The sequence below is a fragment of the Aspergillus ambiguus genome, assembly GCF_047715705.1.
Source record: "Aspergillus ambiguus strain CBS 117.58 unplaced genomic scaffold BDV59scaffold_32, whole genome shotgun sequence".
NCBI classification, from domain to species: Eukaryota; Fungi; Ascomycota; class Eurotiomycetes; order Eurotiales; family Aspergillaceae; genus Aspergillus; species Aspergillus ambiguus.
The window spans coordinates 78,824-92,918 of record NW_027395545.1 but is presented as its reverse complement, the minus strand read 5'-3'; the positions used below and the strand labels follow the sequence as shown (position 1 = coordinate 92,918).

The 14,095-nt window shown below is 55.0% G+C and overlaps 6 protein-coding genes across 6 annotated transcripts; 4 read left to right on the top strand and 2 right to left on the bottom strand.

Annotated features, from left to right (window-relative positions):
• The first annotated feature begins 397 nt into the window (after window positions 1–397).
• On the top strand, window positions 398–1,912 carry BDV59DRAFT_184460 (splicing factor ESS-2 family protein). The gene has a single exon (XM_073690689.1). It carries the CDS (start codon window positions 462–464, stop codon window positions 1,863–1,865), a length of 1,404 nt encoding a protein of 467 aa, XP_073545183.1. The 5' UTR covers window positions 398–461; the 3' UTR covers window positions 1,866–1,912.
• Window positions 1,913–1,981: 69 nt separating this feature from the next.
• Window positions 1,982–6,299, bottom strand: BDV59DRAFT_194974 (magnesium transporter CorA family protein; the record flags this gene model as incomplete). The annotated part of the gene is made up of 6 exons (XM_073692478.1): window positions 1,982–2,008; window positions 2,111–2,730; window positions 2,791–3,927; window positions 3,991–4,162; window positions 4,286–4,859; window positions 4,912–6,299. The coding sequence occupies 6 exons, from the start codon at window positions 6,297–6,299 to the stop codon at window positions 1,982–1,984; spliced, it is 3,918 nt and encodes a 1,305-aa protein (XP_073545182.1).
• A 1,296-nt stretch (window positions 6,300–7,595) lies between these two features.
• On the top strand, window positions 7,596–9,480 carry BDV59DRAFT_184453 (homoserine kinase). The gene is made up of 3 exons (XM_073690688.1): window positions 7,596–8,509; window positions 8,591–8,889; window positions 8,951–9,480. Exons 1-3 carry the CDS (start codon window positions 8,086–8,088, stop codon window positions 9,293–9,295), a joined length of 1,068 nt encoding a protein of 355 aa, XP_073545181.1. The 5' UTR covers window positions 7,596–8,085; the 3' UTR covers window positions 9,296–9,480.
• A 291-nt stretch (window positions 9,481–9,771) lies between these two features.
• On the top strand, window positions 9,772–10,224 carry BDV59DRAFT_204376 (signal peptidase complex subunit 1; the record flags this gene model as incomplete). The annotated part of the gene is made up of 3 exons (XM_073694453.1): window positions 9,772–9,819; window positions 9,907–9,966; window positions 10,024–10,224. The coding sequence occupies 3 exons, from the start codon at window positions 9,772–9,774 to the stop codon at window positions 10,222–10,224; spliced, it is 309 nt and encodes a 102-aa protein (XP_073545180.1).
• Window positions 10,225–10,497: 273 nt separating this feature from the next.
• BDV59DRAFT_194972 (SCF ubiquitin ligase complex subunit HRT1) lies at window positions 10,498–11,043 on the bottom strand (the record flags this gene model as incomplete). The annotated part of the gene is made up of 4 exons (XM_073692477.1): window positions 10,498–10,596; window positions 10,668–10,738; window positions 10,793–10,871; window positions 10,933–11,043. The coding sequence occupies 4 exons, from the start codon at window positions 11,041–11,043 to the stop codon at window positions 10,498–10,500; spliced, it is 360 nt and encodes a 119-aa protein (XP_073545179.1).
• Window positions 11,044–11,366: 323 nt separating this feature from the next.
• On the top strand, window positions 11,367–13,856 carry BDV59DRAFT_184451 (uncharacterized protein). The gene is made up of 2 exons (XM_073690687.1): window positions 11,367–11,471; window positions 11,538–13,856. The coding sequence occupies exon 2, from the start codon at window positions 11,818–11,820 to the stop codon at window positions 13,132–13,134; it is 1,317 nt and encodes a 438-aa protein (XP_073545178.1). The 5' UTR covers window positions 11,367–11,471; window positions 11,538–11,817; the 3' UTR covers window positions 13,135–13,856.
• The last annotated feature ends 239 nt before the right edge of the window (window positions 13,857–14,095 follow it).

Genomic DNA, 14,095 nt, shown 5'->3' with positions numbered 1-14,095 from the left:
TTTTTGTTATGTTGTGATCCCTTGCAGTCTATCGTTAGCATTGCTTGCATTTCTCAGCGGTCTTCTACCAGTCAAAAAAAAGAGTTGGGTGTTTTCTGGCATATGGATGGTCGGGAAAAGGCAAGTGGTTTGGTTTGTTTTCTCTTCATCTTCAGGACAATCTCTCGGGTTGGGTTGGGTTGGGTCGGGGTGGTTTGCATATCTGTCGATCCTACACTCGCTTGTTGTTTATATTTCGTACATATAGAGCGAGACGATGGGTTCTTGAATCGATTCATCTGATTGATATTGACTGGCAGAGTAGTAAGTCTAAGATAGAGAGGAAGGATGATTTGATGACGTTCAGCTGAACCTCGTCTTTCACCGCCTATCCATTCTGCCGCCTGCCAAGTATAACCTCATTTTCTCCACGTCTTCTTCCTCCATCTTCTCTCTCCACGCAACTTCACTCCCCCGCCATCATGGCGTCTCCGTCACAGGCTTTGGACAAGCGCCAAAATGCGACCAGCCTGATGCCACCACCGCCGCCTCCAAAGCGCATCAAACGACCCGCTACCGTACTTGACGAAGATGTCTACACCCAGGCCCTATCTGATATCATCGCGCGAGACTACTTCCCCGGGCTGCTGGAAGAACAAGTGAAACAGGAGTATCTCGACGCCCTTGACTCTAAAGACAAAGAGTGGATCTCCGCCTCGAAGCAGAAACTCTCCGACCTGATGCGAACTCCGGGGCGAGCCCGCGGCCGTCCTGCGGCCTCCGCCACTCCGCGCTTCACCAGCGAGCGCCCTGGAGACACGCCCACCGGCTGGGGCGGCGACACGCCAATGTCAGTCATGTCGTCGTCGTCGTCAGTTGCACCCGACAGTGCATCCTCCAAACCATCCACGCCGGACGTCTCCCGCTTGGGCCTGCTCGACTTCCAGGCCAAATACACCAGCGAGGACAACGAGTCCTTCAACAAGCTCCTCGACAGGCAGAACTCCAAGCGCCGCGAGAAACACGCCTGGCTCTGGGCCCAGAACAAGATCCCCTCTGCCCGCCAGATCGCCCACCGCAACCGCGAGGCCAAACGCATCGAGGCCCAGGGCCGCCTGCCCGCCATCAAATCCGACCTCGACGCCCGCCCCGCAAACCCAGACTCCTGGTCCTCCGCTTCCGCCACCCCGGACAACGCCCTCATGTTCATGCCCTCCTCCATCGAAGACTCCCACGAAACCATCGCCCAGAAAGCTGAGGCCGCCTCTCGCGCCGCGCCCAAGCGCGTCGTCTACCAGAACACCCGTCTCCCCGACGACAGCACCCTCTCACCCGCCGCTGCGTCCGCGCCGCCGCCTCCCTCCCCGTCTCTCTCCGCCATCCACGATGCCATCGCCGGCCGTCCCCGGCCCACCGACTCCGACCCGGGCGCTTCCCACGGCGGCGAGACCCCGCGCGTCAACGGCTATGCGTTTGTCGACGAGGATGAGCCCCCGTCGACGGCGGCCGCTCCAGGCAACGGCAACGGCAACGGCAACGACGACGAAACGCCCGATCTGCGCCTCCTCGGCACCGCAGATGCCACCCCCAATCCGTTCCAGATCCGCGAAACCCGCCGTCGTGAAGCCCTGCACCACCGCATGGTCGACCGCGTCGCCCGCAACAAACGCATCGACCGCGCCGCCCGTGATGCGAAGACCCCCATCACTGCGGCTTCCCCCAGCTGGCCAAGTAGCCCCCGTCTGGACTTCACCCCCCGCGGGAAGATGTTGACCCCCGCCGCGCAGAACTTGCTGCAGCGGGTTGGGAGGACCCCGCGCGCGGGGTCGTCGGCGTCGGCGGCTGGGACGAGGGATATGTGGACGCCGACGCCGCGGCGGAGGTAGTGCTGTTTCTTTTTGTTTTGGGGGTTTGGGGTATGTTTGTTTGGGATGATACCATGGGTTGTTGGTTTGGCGTTGGGTTGTGTTACATACAATAGACATTGATAATGACAAGGCCGCTATATAATCCAGTATGGGTAGGGTATCTATGTACAAGCTAACATCGAAATACAAGGTAGATGACAGAAGGGCGATCAAGTCGTCACCCACAGGGTCGACAGCCCGGCCACGAGAAGGACGGATAGCACCGCCTCGGACAGGCGGCGGCCGGCACTGAGGAAATACGCGGCGCCCGGGTAACTGCAGGTGATGTTGCCGTCTTTCGGGCGTTTCCCATACGACAGGTCGAGCCACTTGTCGGTGGGGCACTGGAAGCCCAGCACGGACGGACAGCTCTGGACGAGCGTGTAGCAGACGTCCCGGCAGGGGAGGATCTCCTTGTACGGGCCGGGGCGGATCTCGCGGTCGATGAGCGGGTTGCGGGACTGCGTGTAGGCCGGGTGGTTGAGCTGGGTGGCGTTGGTGATGGCTGGGGAGGTGTTGTTGTGGAAGGACTGGTTGACGTTGCGCGGGTGCAGGAAGGTGGCCGGGTTGGAGAAGTCGGCGCAGCGCGGGATGGTCACCGCGCAGAGCCACTGCTTGTAGGCTTCGGAGCAGTCCTGGCACGTGGTCGCGAGCGAGAAGCGCGTCTCCTTCGTGGCGTTGCATTGCACCTGGTCGAGCGAGTAGGTGAAGTTCTTATACAGCTTTGCGGCGTTGTCGTCGTAGAGCTGGCGGATGTCGTCGAGGTTCTTGTTCGGGTTGAACGGCACCGCGTAGGCCACTTCGGAGCAGAACGGGAGGTCGTACACCACGGCGCAGTTGTCCTCTGGCGTTGGGTCAGCTTTGATCTATGGATCTGGTGCACATAGCCCTGGGCCTTCCTTACCTGTCTTGGTGTTGAATGTCCGCGGGAGATAGACCTCCCCGCCGCCGCCGACGATCCCGTTTCCCGAGTCGGTGCTGTTGCCGTCCTTGGCGAGGATGGCGGTGTAGGTGGACGTTTTGTTGAGTCCGGTGAGGTAGAACTGCTGCTTCGGCTTACTGCCCAGGCCTCGGTTCGTCATGCTCGTTTTGATGTTCTGATCGCCCTTGCCGATCTGCGCCAGCGTGTTGAGCGCACAGTACGACCGCCGCAGCCCGTCGATGGAGCTGTCGTCGACGTTGTTGGCGAACATCGTGTACGGGGGGGTCATGTTCATCAGCTGGCTGGGGGTGTCGAGGCCGAACATATCGGTCGTCAGGTTCTGTGTCGTGAACAGCGCGTTATGCGTGTCCGAGTCGACGAAAAAGAGAAACGGTACGTTCACTACCATATGGAACAGCGCATCCGTCGACGCCGCAATCTGATACGTGTAGGACCCGGAGTATTCCGTACTGTTGGGCGCCCACACGCCGACGTACACATCGCCGTCCGCGGCGATCGTGGTGTTCGCGTAGCCCTCCACGGCGGTGTAGACCTCCTGCTGCTTACTGTCCGCCCCGGGACCGGGCTTCTGGAGGCTCGCCGACTTCGAGACGTACATCTGCAACTGCGGCGGTTGCTTACCGGAATCTTTGGGGGTGGGCTTGGAGCAGGCCGTTAGCGAGAGATAGACCAGGTTCGACCGCGTAGAGTTTCGATTGTTGTCTTGACCATCGGAGTCGGACGTGCGGTTGGTCCCGTCCTTCGGGAAGTACCACCACTGCGTGACGCCTCGCTCGACGCCGCCGTCCTTGTACTGGTTGTTCCCGAGCGAGGGGATCCCATTGGGAGCCCGGCGAACGAGATCCAGCCCGCGCGTCTCTCCCGCGTCATCCACGAGGTCGTCGATGACTAGTCCGTTGTACGAAGCGAAGGACAGCGGGGAGTCGTCCGCGGCGAGGAACAGGCTGCCTGGGGTTTCCGCCGGGGAGGCCGGGTGGTCAGTGGCGTGGACGACGTGGGCACTCAAGGCAAAGGCGATCACATAGTAGAAGACGAGGGCGCTGACAGTAGCACCAAAAGGGCCCTGCAGACTCGGGGTTTTTGGCCGCATGGAGGAAGCTTTAGGTTAACTTCAGACACGGCCCATGGGTACAAGGGTCACCATAGACGGACGCAATGCACTTCCTCTCACGGCGGAGTCCTGCCGGGTCGTGAGGGAAGAAGGTCCAGGAGATAGAAAAGGGGGAGAGTCATTCACGACGAAGCTGACGGTGTTGGCGTCAGACCAACAACGTCCATCGAAGCGGAGGATCAACAGCGTTCGTCTGCGGCGGTGAGTTTCTGCCGAAGTGGACTGCGCCACGTGGCTGACGGGAATCACTGATGCCTTACTACGCGGATGTACTGCCGATAGACAAACGATGGCTAACATTGAACTATCAAGCTATATATACGATGCATACTGTCCCATTCATACAAGCTTATAGAAACGAGCCGCAACCCCGCTGAGAATGATCACGGCAGCAATAACCCCAAGAATGCCAAACCACCAGCCAAGGCCCTCCGAATTTTCGCCCGGCACAGGAACATTCATCCCAAATAACCCACAGATCAGGTTCATGGGAACCAACATGGTCGCAATGAGCGTCACCTTGCTCAGCACCTTGTTCACATGGTTTCCCAGGACAAGGTTGGTCACGTTCAGCTGAGCTAGGTAGTTGGTGTGCGAGCGGCTCAGCATCTTCTCAAAATGCGCCAAATTCGACATCATTGTCACCACGTGGTCTTGGATATCACCAAGATAGAGACCGATATCACCTCGCGGTGTCACAGAGTACTGTTCATTACACCGCTTGGAGAAGCCTCGGATGACATCGGCCTTGCCGCCCAGGAGGCGCATCAAGCTCATTACCTTTTTCCGCAGGCCGCCGATGCGTGGTAGGAAAGACTCAAAATCATCCATACGCGCGATGAAGACCAGGTCCTCAATGGCCTCCGATTCGACTTCAATCTCCCGGATGACAGGGCCGAAACTGTCGACAATATCGTCACTGTATAGGATTAGCACGATTCCCCACCAACTTGACAAAGATATGGACTTACATCATGGCGTAACAGATCCAATCGCTGCTCAAAGATACATAGTCACGAAGCTTTCCAATCCGTCTGCGGACGTTGGCAGCGTGGGGGTTGTCAGTGAACGAAAACGACAGGACACCATCCCGGAAAACCACCATATAGAAATTCACAGGCTCCATGAACTGCTCGCTGCTCTTGTCCATTTGGTAAAAGGTCCGGAAACAGACAAAATAGTACTGCTTGAACAACTCCACTTTCTCGCGGGCTTCTTGAGTCAGGATATCTTCCGTCGTCAGAGGATGGATTGAAAAGGCGCGCGACAGTGCGCCGACTTCATCCTCGGTGGGATTCAAAACATCCAGCCACCACACACCTCCGTCGGGTCCCAGCTGAAACAGGTCCCGGAAGGTGTCCCCCGGTAGGACTAGATCTCCCAAATCGGCAGCATGCACCGTGCTCTGGGATTCCGACGAGAAGAAACCAAAGCGAGTGGGCTCATTTTCGTTCTTTAGATTGTCCAATAATTCCTTGTCATTCTGAACTTTCTCGTGGACTTTCGCGTCAAGAAAGTCGCCCGAGGAAAACTCCTCGCTGGACGGCTGCTGCCCGTCCACGTCCTCCGACTTCTGCGCACCCGGACGAAGATCATAGAACACACGCGACTTGCGACCCTGAGAGCTCAGGCTATGTTTGCGCCAGGCGGCGGGTTTTGTCTTCTGATTCAAGGCCACGAATTCCTCCAATTCCTCATAGTCAATCACGGGGATTCTGCCCGGCTGCTCGAAGGTTGGGACGCACACGTCGTCGGTGGAGTCCAGCTGGATGTCGCCGGGCTGTGGCCTGATGATGCTCGCATTGCTGAAGGTCGGGCGGCGGGCATGCGTGCCCCCGGACACGGTACGCTGAAGGATGGCCTCCAAGTCGGGGGCGCCATGGCTCTCTAAAGTGTTTGCACGCTCCCGACGACGCGGGTCGGCAAAGGCTTCGACCGAGTTCGGAGGGGAAGTTGAGCGTGCCGAAACAGACGACTTCCTCGAAACGGTGCCGATATCTTGGTGGTTACGGCTGAAGGTCCGGACATGACGAACATTGCCCGTGGGGTCCACCGAGACCCGACGTCCCAGACCGTTTGGCTCATCGACCGAATGATCATCATCCACGACAGCTTGCTCGAAATCTCGGGAGAACGAACCGGCCTCCCGAAGGGCATTCTGGACCTGCAGTAAATCGGATCGCTGGGGCGTTTCCGTCGAAAAGCCCTGCGGGGCGGTATGCTGTCGATTAAGGGACATATCCGGAGTGGCTTCAATGCGGGGCGCATCTAATTGAAAGCGGTGGTCATCCAGTTCGGGGACCGGCGTGCTGAATCGGGTGAGGCACAGCTCCTTTTCAGACCTGGGAGACTCAGACATGGTGTCGAAACGTATTGGCGAATCAAATCTCGAAGTGAGCGTTGTATCTTCTGGATTGCTGGCAATGTGCGAGCACGGCAAATCAAAGCTTTGAGCGTCCTTCTCCTTGAGGAGACGACGACGACGACGAGTGAACAAGTCCCGGGGGTGATTGCTCCTCCATCCATCAGCCAGACCCCTCGCAAGGGCCTGGCATAACCGACGCGCGTCCGTGTGCCAGCTTTGATATCGCTGGGGGGAAAGGAAGTCCCGTTAAGGGGGTCTGGTGTCGCCCCCGCAGAAGACCCGGAACTTGGGGCCCAGAAGAGGGTGGAGGAAAGAGGACTGGCTGTAGCGAAGGCCCGCCAACTTGACTGAGTGGTGAGAAGAGAAGCGCTGTCGCTCCAGGATTAAGCGGATGGAAAATTGCAGGGAAGGGCCTCTTTAGCGAAGTCCCTGCAATCTGCCTTGAAGAATTTCGGGGGGAGATGTAGGATCGACGATCGGATCGGGCCCGGAAACGTGGGAATTCCGGAGAGTTGGACGAGGTCAATTGTCCAACCCACACCTGAAGTAGGCGAGAAAGAAGAGGACGATGGGTATCTGTATGTCTGGGATGATGTGTTGAAAGGTAAGTGGCGAAGGTCTCAGTGACGCTGAAGATCAATCTCTGACAAGGTTGCAGGATGATGCAAATGCCGAGGTGATAGAGAGAAAGTCAATGAATGCGCGCATACACAGCGGTGGACTTTCTTTCTGTCAGGGAGGAAGGCGAATAAACTGAATGGCAATAAGCCAAGAAGAGACAGAGAAGTAAAAAAGAAGAAGAAAATAACCAAGTTGGTTCACCTGTGGAGGTGAGTTGGATATAGAGGAAGAGAGAAGGGGGAGAGAGGAAGAAGAAACTGGGAGAGTTTTAAGAGAGGGAAGGGTAAAAAAAAAAAAAAGAGGGGCCCGGTCTGGGATTTCCGCTTGAGGGAAAAACTTCAAACGAGGACCAGATGGTATGAGGAAAAGCTAAATTAGCGCCAAACCTCCGGAACAATGATTCAATTACAGTCTAGAGAGTCTCGATTCCCCCGGTGACAATAATACCTCAAGACCGATCAAGAGTCCCCATGCCCGTCCGGTGTATCGTCCTTGGTGGGTACAGACCGATATGGAGTCAAATCCATCATCGATCGCTGGTTTCGGTAACGCCCGTCCCATCACCACGGGTACATTATTAATGATGGGATTTGTTACGGTGGATATTAAAGCCTCGCGGATGTCGGTCCACGACGATAGGGGAGAAATCCCTCAACTCCTCCTTCGACCGGGAGACACGAGGCCCAAGAGACATCGCATGATGCGGGTGGAGGATTTAGCTCTGGCGCATGGGAAACCTTTTTTTAGAGTTGGATTATTCGCCGAGTTGTGCCCAAACCTATCCGGTGTGAGACGTGATTATGGGTTCTGAGTATGAAAAGAATAGAGATCGATCTAGAGGCGTCTTCTGTTCATGAGGATCGTGTACGCAGTATACGCAGTACGGACAGAAGAGGTTGATCAGGTTGATAGAGGACGATTACCTAATGACCCCGACGTCGGCCCGCAACAGGCAATTTTTTTTTGGTATCAATGCGGGCAATATAGACCGAGAGAGGTGACTCAACACCTCAACCAGAACATCAACAGCAAGAAACATTCCATTCTCCCTTCTACCTACCCCCCGATCGCTCCCCGCAATTGGTCCCCCTCCAATTGACTCCATTCTCCTCAATCCCGTGGCTCCAACTTTGGACCCTGTCTCCAACCACCACGAGCCATGACCTCCTCCTTTGTTATCAGGACTCCTTGTTCCTCCGCCAATATCGGCCCTGGCTTTGATGTCATCGGCCTGGCCTTGTCCCTCCACCTCGAAATCCATGTCACAGTCGACTCCTCCAAGTCGTCCTCGCAGCACCCGCTAAACTGCATCATTACGTATGAGGACAAAAGCTCCAACACCGAAGAGATCAGTTTGGATCCCGAGGTGAATCTGATCACTCGTGTAGCCCTATATGTACTTCGCTGTCATGATCAACGCGCTTTTCCCGTGGAAACTCGCGTGCATGTCGTGAACCCTATCCCTCTGGGTCGGGGTCTGGGTTCCTCTGGCACCGCTGTAGTCGCCGGTGTGATGCTAGCAAATGAAGTCGGCCGACTCGGCTTGAGCAAAGATCGGTTACTTGATTACTGCCTAATGATCGGTGAGTGCCGTTGCCTTCCCCTTTTTTTCGTGACTGATTGCTATGACTCTCGTCCAATGATCCCTCATCTGACTCTTCCAGAGCGACACCCCGACAATGTCGCTGCCACCCTCTTCGGTGGTTTCGTTGGCACCTACTTGAACGAGCTTAAGCCGGAAGATGTTGCCCGCATAGAGATCCCTCTGAGCGAGGTCCTCCCCGCTCCGGCAGGTGGCATCGATACCGGTAAGCAACCGCCGGAGCCGCCTCTGGGAATTGGCCACTATCGGAAATTTCCGTGGGCCAAGGAGATCAAGGCCATTGCGATCATCCCAGACTTTGAAGTGCCCACCGCCAACGCGCGAAATGTCCTACCTACTTCATACACGAGGGCAGACATCGTAAGCCGCCCCATCTCTGCATCCTATGTGCGACGCTGGGAACTGACGTAACTGTCTGCAGGTTTTCAACCTGCAACGCGCGGCTTTGCTTCCTGCAGCCTTGGGCACCTCTCCGCCTGACCCGGATATGATCTATCTGGCCATGCAGGACAAGATTCATCAGCCATATCGGAAAACCCTGATCCCGGGTTTGACAGAGATTCTTCAGTCCATGAACCCTAGCACCCAACCAGGTCTGCTGGGAATTTGCCTGTCCGGCGCTGGGCCAACCATTTTGGCTTTGGCTACAGATCGGTTCACTGAGATTGCAGACCGCATAATTTCCCGGTTTGCTACTAACGGCATCTCGTGTCAGTGGAAGTTGCTTGAGCCGGCCCAAGAAGGCTCGACTGTTGAATACCTCTAAGCTTTGATTCAGCTTCCATTTCTTCCGTAGATTGGAGGGAGATAAATCAAGGAGAAGTGGTGGGACCGACTGCATACACTTCTAGTAATGAGTTTTGGGTACGGTACCAATCTAGACTTCTGGGAAGAACTGGATAATGGTTAGCATACTACCTAGTATAAAATTGACGAATCTCTTTACGTTCCTCCTATCGTGTCATCAAACCTGATATGTAAGCCCACCTATGAAGATTGTCCAATGCGATTTATAGGATAAAACGTGTACGATATGTGTTGATATTCTCTGAAAAAAATCCACATGCTCTGTAGTTTTGCCCGTACCCCGGAACAATGACATAACGGTCCACTGTTTAGGCGGTCAGGAAAGTTGGTCTGTTCCGCCAGCGATCAACATCACTCACTCTTCCAACAAGGGCGACATCCATCCCCATCGTCAAATTTCGACATCACGTACAATTTCTCCTGCAACTATCAATCATGGATGACATTCTCGCACCCATCCAGGATGCATTCGAAGGCCAGATCGTGAGTCTCTCCCTCTCCGTCGCTCATCATCCAGCCACCTATACCTTCCACTATCCAGATCACATGGAATAATATTGACCTTCATAGGACTTCCATGGCCAGCGCATTACCGAAATACTTTCCACGGCGCTTTTGATTATATCAGGTGTAAGTGATTCTCTTTCCTGTACGTTCGCTCGGATCGCTCACGTCGTCTATCGGCAGGTCGTCGCTTTCTTCGTCGGCTATATCTACCAAGACATTCACCTTACTCTCTGGACTGGCCTCGGTGGCACGTTAATAACTGGGCTTGTTGTCATTCCTCCATGGCCGATGTACAATAAAAACCCCGAGAAGTGGCTCGTCCCGGGACCGGGGAGCACTGGCGGCGCCGGGGTCGTGGTAGACGGGGTCAAGGTGACATGAAACCACTACGAATCTGTTCCTTGGGGGTGTGGGTACTTCAGGGGGCTGGAATCTACGCAGTACATCCACCGTTGTTCTACACAATTAAGTATGCATGTGCGCCAAGAACGTTGTAGTCTATGACGGGGTGAACAATACAAGGAAAGCAAACAAAAGAACCCGTGAACGCCATCGTGACCGGACCCTGCAGGCCTCTGAAACCGCAAGAAGGTCGCTCAAATGAACGACCTTCCCGTAAGATCGACATCAACCGCCAAAGAGCCGCATAATAGTTTACCGACCATACTTCTGGAACTCCCAGTCTCTGTTATCAAGCGGACAGACTTGGCGGGTTTTGAGCCAGCGAGATATGCAGTGGAAATGGAATGCGTGCTGCTCAGGATTGACACCAATCGGTTAGCCCCGGGCCCGGGGAAGCGTGTCATGGAAGAGGGTTCACTCACGTTGCAGATTCCCCAAGCCACCGTACACTCCTCAGTTGTAGATGAGCCTTGATTCGCTTGACATTCGATGCCTGGAAGACCTAATGTTAGTTTCGGAGGGTCTCCGCTGGCTGTGGTCGGCATACAGAGATCCATGATATGGTTGCGGCAGATTGCACAGTTATCGACGACGATATCCCAGGCCCAGAGAGCTACAGCGTTCCACTAGAATAGCCTCGTTAGCTCGGGGAGAGCCGCCTTCTATCGTGATATATCATGTAACTACCTTCTTCACTTCAAACTTCTTCTTGCCATCGCTGGCACCCTCGGAGCTCTTGGTCCCCTTAGCCTTGGAAGAGGATGCGGCGGCGGCTTCTTTCATTTCAACGTCGGCCATGGTTCTTTGGGAGCTTCCGTTTGCCGTTCGCTTTGTTCCCGATTGCTGGAGGTCCCAGGGCGTTGCTCGTCAGACCGTCTGGTAGTCTTCGGAAGAGGAGCACGGAGCTGCTGAGGAAGGGAAGGACACCGGAGACCTGGAAAGGCGGTAGTGAGTAAGAGGGGAGACGCTTCGGTTGGAAGAGCTGTCGCCAAGGTTCAATGAGCCAACATTTGCTTGGTTTGCACGAAGTGGCGGAACGAGAGGGCGAGTCAGCCCAACTGCGGAACCGCCTTAGTCATCGCCGATCCCCGCCCCAGCCTTCCTTTCAACCTCACGGCTCCCTCTACCTAATCTCTCTCCCTCACCTCCCTCTATCTCTCCATGTCTTCAACAATGCCCCTCGCTATCCCTTCTATCATCTTCTCTCTCCGCTCCCCTATCTAGACGTGAGCATGCCTCGGAGTTCTGGTTTCCTATCTGCCCGACCTTTTCTTGACCGCTTCCTATCATAGACGAACCTCTTCCGTTTTGACCCGGATGTTATCATTTGATCCTAGATCATTCTGACCACATCCTCTCCTTGCTTTACTGTCAGCGTTACAATTTCAGTGGGGTCTGCTGGACAGTACTTGAACCATTATCTTGCTACTACAGTTCCCTTTTGCGCCCACACATCTTTACTGTGGTTATTCTTCGACCCCCTTCCGGCGTTCCTTTCTTCCTTTTCTTCTCCTTTCCTTTCGCTTTCTTCGGTTCTTCAAGGCTGCCTATTTATCAAGCCAACCTGTCGCAATGCCGACCAGTCAACCTGCTCCTCCGACGCCAAAGCAACCGCGCAACAACCGTCGCCACCAGAAAAGAAACACAACTCCCTCCACACAGAAGGTTGCTTTGTTGACAACACCTCCATCATCACCGCCAAGAAACCCGAGTCCGGGTGGAACAGCTACAGATTCTTCGAACACGGCGAATACTGCCAAAAAGAAGGGCCCTCGCTCCAATAAAAAGCCACGTGATGCCCCGAAACCTTCCCCTGCGCAACGCAACGGTCATCGCCACACGTCATCGAACCCAAATAATGCGGCCATCCCCCAAATGAACAGCCCTCATTACGCCGGGCCGACCTTCCACGCTTCTCCGGCGCCTTCCGCCCTTCCGATCCCGAGCTTTTTCTCCAAGTCGATGCCTGATTCCGACATCGCGCCGGTTCTCGAGTCTGAGAGTGATAACTTTGACGGCGACGCTGATCTCGAAACCACACCGTCGAAGCCGAGACAACGTCCTCAGTACGAATCTGAGGAACCCGAGCCGACTCCACTCGATTTCCTTTTCAAGGCTGCTGTCGAGGCGAGGAATTCACAGCCTCAGCGAAGCCCTGAACCGCATCCCCGAACTCGCTCTCCCCAGACGGATTCTAAGACTCTGCCCCAGCGCAAGAATCTTGGTCCTTCCAACGGCATGTTCCCTTTTGAAATGGAGGCCCCTGACGCTCGCAGCGCGCAGATTGGACCGTCTTTCGCACCCTCATATAAGGATCGTATGAACGCATTGCGATCTTCCAACTCTCCATCCCCGCAGGCCGCGGAACTTGACGATAATCAAAGACGGGTCAAGACGGAAGCTTTGAAGAGCTTACTGCTAAACCCGCGGCCTCAAAGACCTTCATCGGCATCCACTTCCAACGAACCTCAAACTTTTACGTACGACAATCGGTCGAGCGGCAGCCCCAGTGTACCTCATTTTGCAACTCCGTTGAGGGCACCGAGTGGGCCACCGCCTCCAACATCCCACCGCGCGCCATTCGAGCACCAGAAAGCACCGTCGCCTTATAACTCGCCTCTAAGGAAGGACGTGCTGTCTTCGATTTACCCTAATCCGCTCCCCTCGAACCAGCAGAGGCATGACCAGGCGAAGTATGCGAACAATGGCGCATATCAACCCATGCGTTCGCCAGCTCGCCACCCATCACCTCCAACTCGAAATGTGACAGGAAGCCCATCTGCTCAGGGAGTTGATACTAAGAAGATGGAGGATGATTTACGAAGAATCTTGAAGCTTGACGTGAATCCGGGATTTCCGTCAAGTAGCATTCAGAGCTCGTATGCCTGATCTGCTTTAATTCAACTTACATAATATCGAATCCGTTTCCGCTCGCCTTTCTACCTGTTCTCGGTGACACACCCGTGCTATTATTGTGTTCACTATTCTGTCGCCTGATGGTTGTCCGGAGCTTCCACAGGTCCCTCGACATTCGTTTTCCCGGTCTATTGCAGGCCTGGGTCCCTAGCATGCGGAATCTTATTGCTTGTCTTTCGTTGATTGAATTGTTATATCGCATGACTCGTCTGCTCTGTTTCGTCGGTGTTGCCCCCACGGTTCATGTTGGGAACGGTGTTTATCCTGTCCTGGTCGACGGGTCTAACTGTCCTTGGGCGGGATGCGTCTATGCCGTCGGTTTGCATTTACCCTGGAGTCTGGTTGTGTTTCCGTGCGGTCACGGAGCGTGTTGGTTTGGGTAATCTCTTGATGACTGGGACCGGGACGGTGGCACTACGTCGTTGACGGCGAGTGGTTGCATGGTTTTGTCGTGATTCTGACCTTCTTCTTTCGTTTTCTGTGGTTTGTTTTGTGTGGTTTTGTTGTCCACGAATGCACCAGCTGGACATCTCCTCTGCCTGTACATTTCCTTTTGTTCCCTCGATATGCCTACATATTTTTCCTCGGGTTGGTCACGTGGGGTTTGGGTTTTTCAGGGTGCAGACGGTGAATGGGGCTGGTGTGTTCATATTGCTTAGCTAACACTCGTTATTGACCTCTGTACATTGAAGTGCTTTTTGTATGAGCCAGCGCCCTGCGTAGGTACCTAGCGTAAGGTTGGGAAAGATGAATCCGAGGTAAGCTTTCCCAGTACCAGTATCGATACCAACCTGGAAGTGGGATGGATCCCGTCGGTTGGCGTTAGTGCCTGATCCAGCAGTCCAGAACCTCAGTAGAAGCCGAGATTAACGGCGAGTGGCCGGTGGACGCCCCACTTGTACTGCAAAATACGCGCCTTGGGTGGGCGCCCTCT

Coding starts and splice junctions, on each gene's coding strand:
- BDV59DRAFT_184453 (XM_073690688.1), top strand. CDS start 8,086: ATGACCTCCTCCTTTGTTATCAGGACTCCTTGTTCCTCCGCCAATATC. Junction 8,510..8,590: donor TGATTACTGCCTAATGATCG/GTGAGTGCCGTT, acceptor TGACTCTTCCAG/AGCGACACCCCGACAATGTC. Junction 8,890..8,950: donor CATACACGAGGGCAGACATC/GTAAGCCGCCCC, acceptor AACTGTCTGCAG/GTTTTCAACCTGCAACGCGC.
- BDV59DRAFT_184460 (XM_073690689.1), top strand. CDS start 462: ATGGCGTCTCCGTCACAGGCTTTGGACAAGCGCCAAAATGCGACCAGC.
- BDV59DRAFT_184451 (XM_073690687.1), top strand. CDS start 11,818: ATGCCGACCAGTCAACCTGCTCCTCCGACGCCAAAGCAACCGCGCAAC.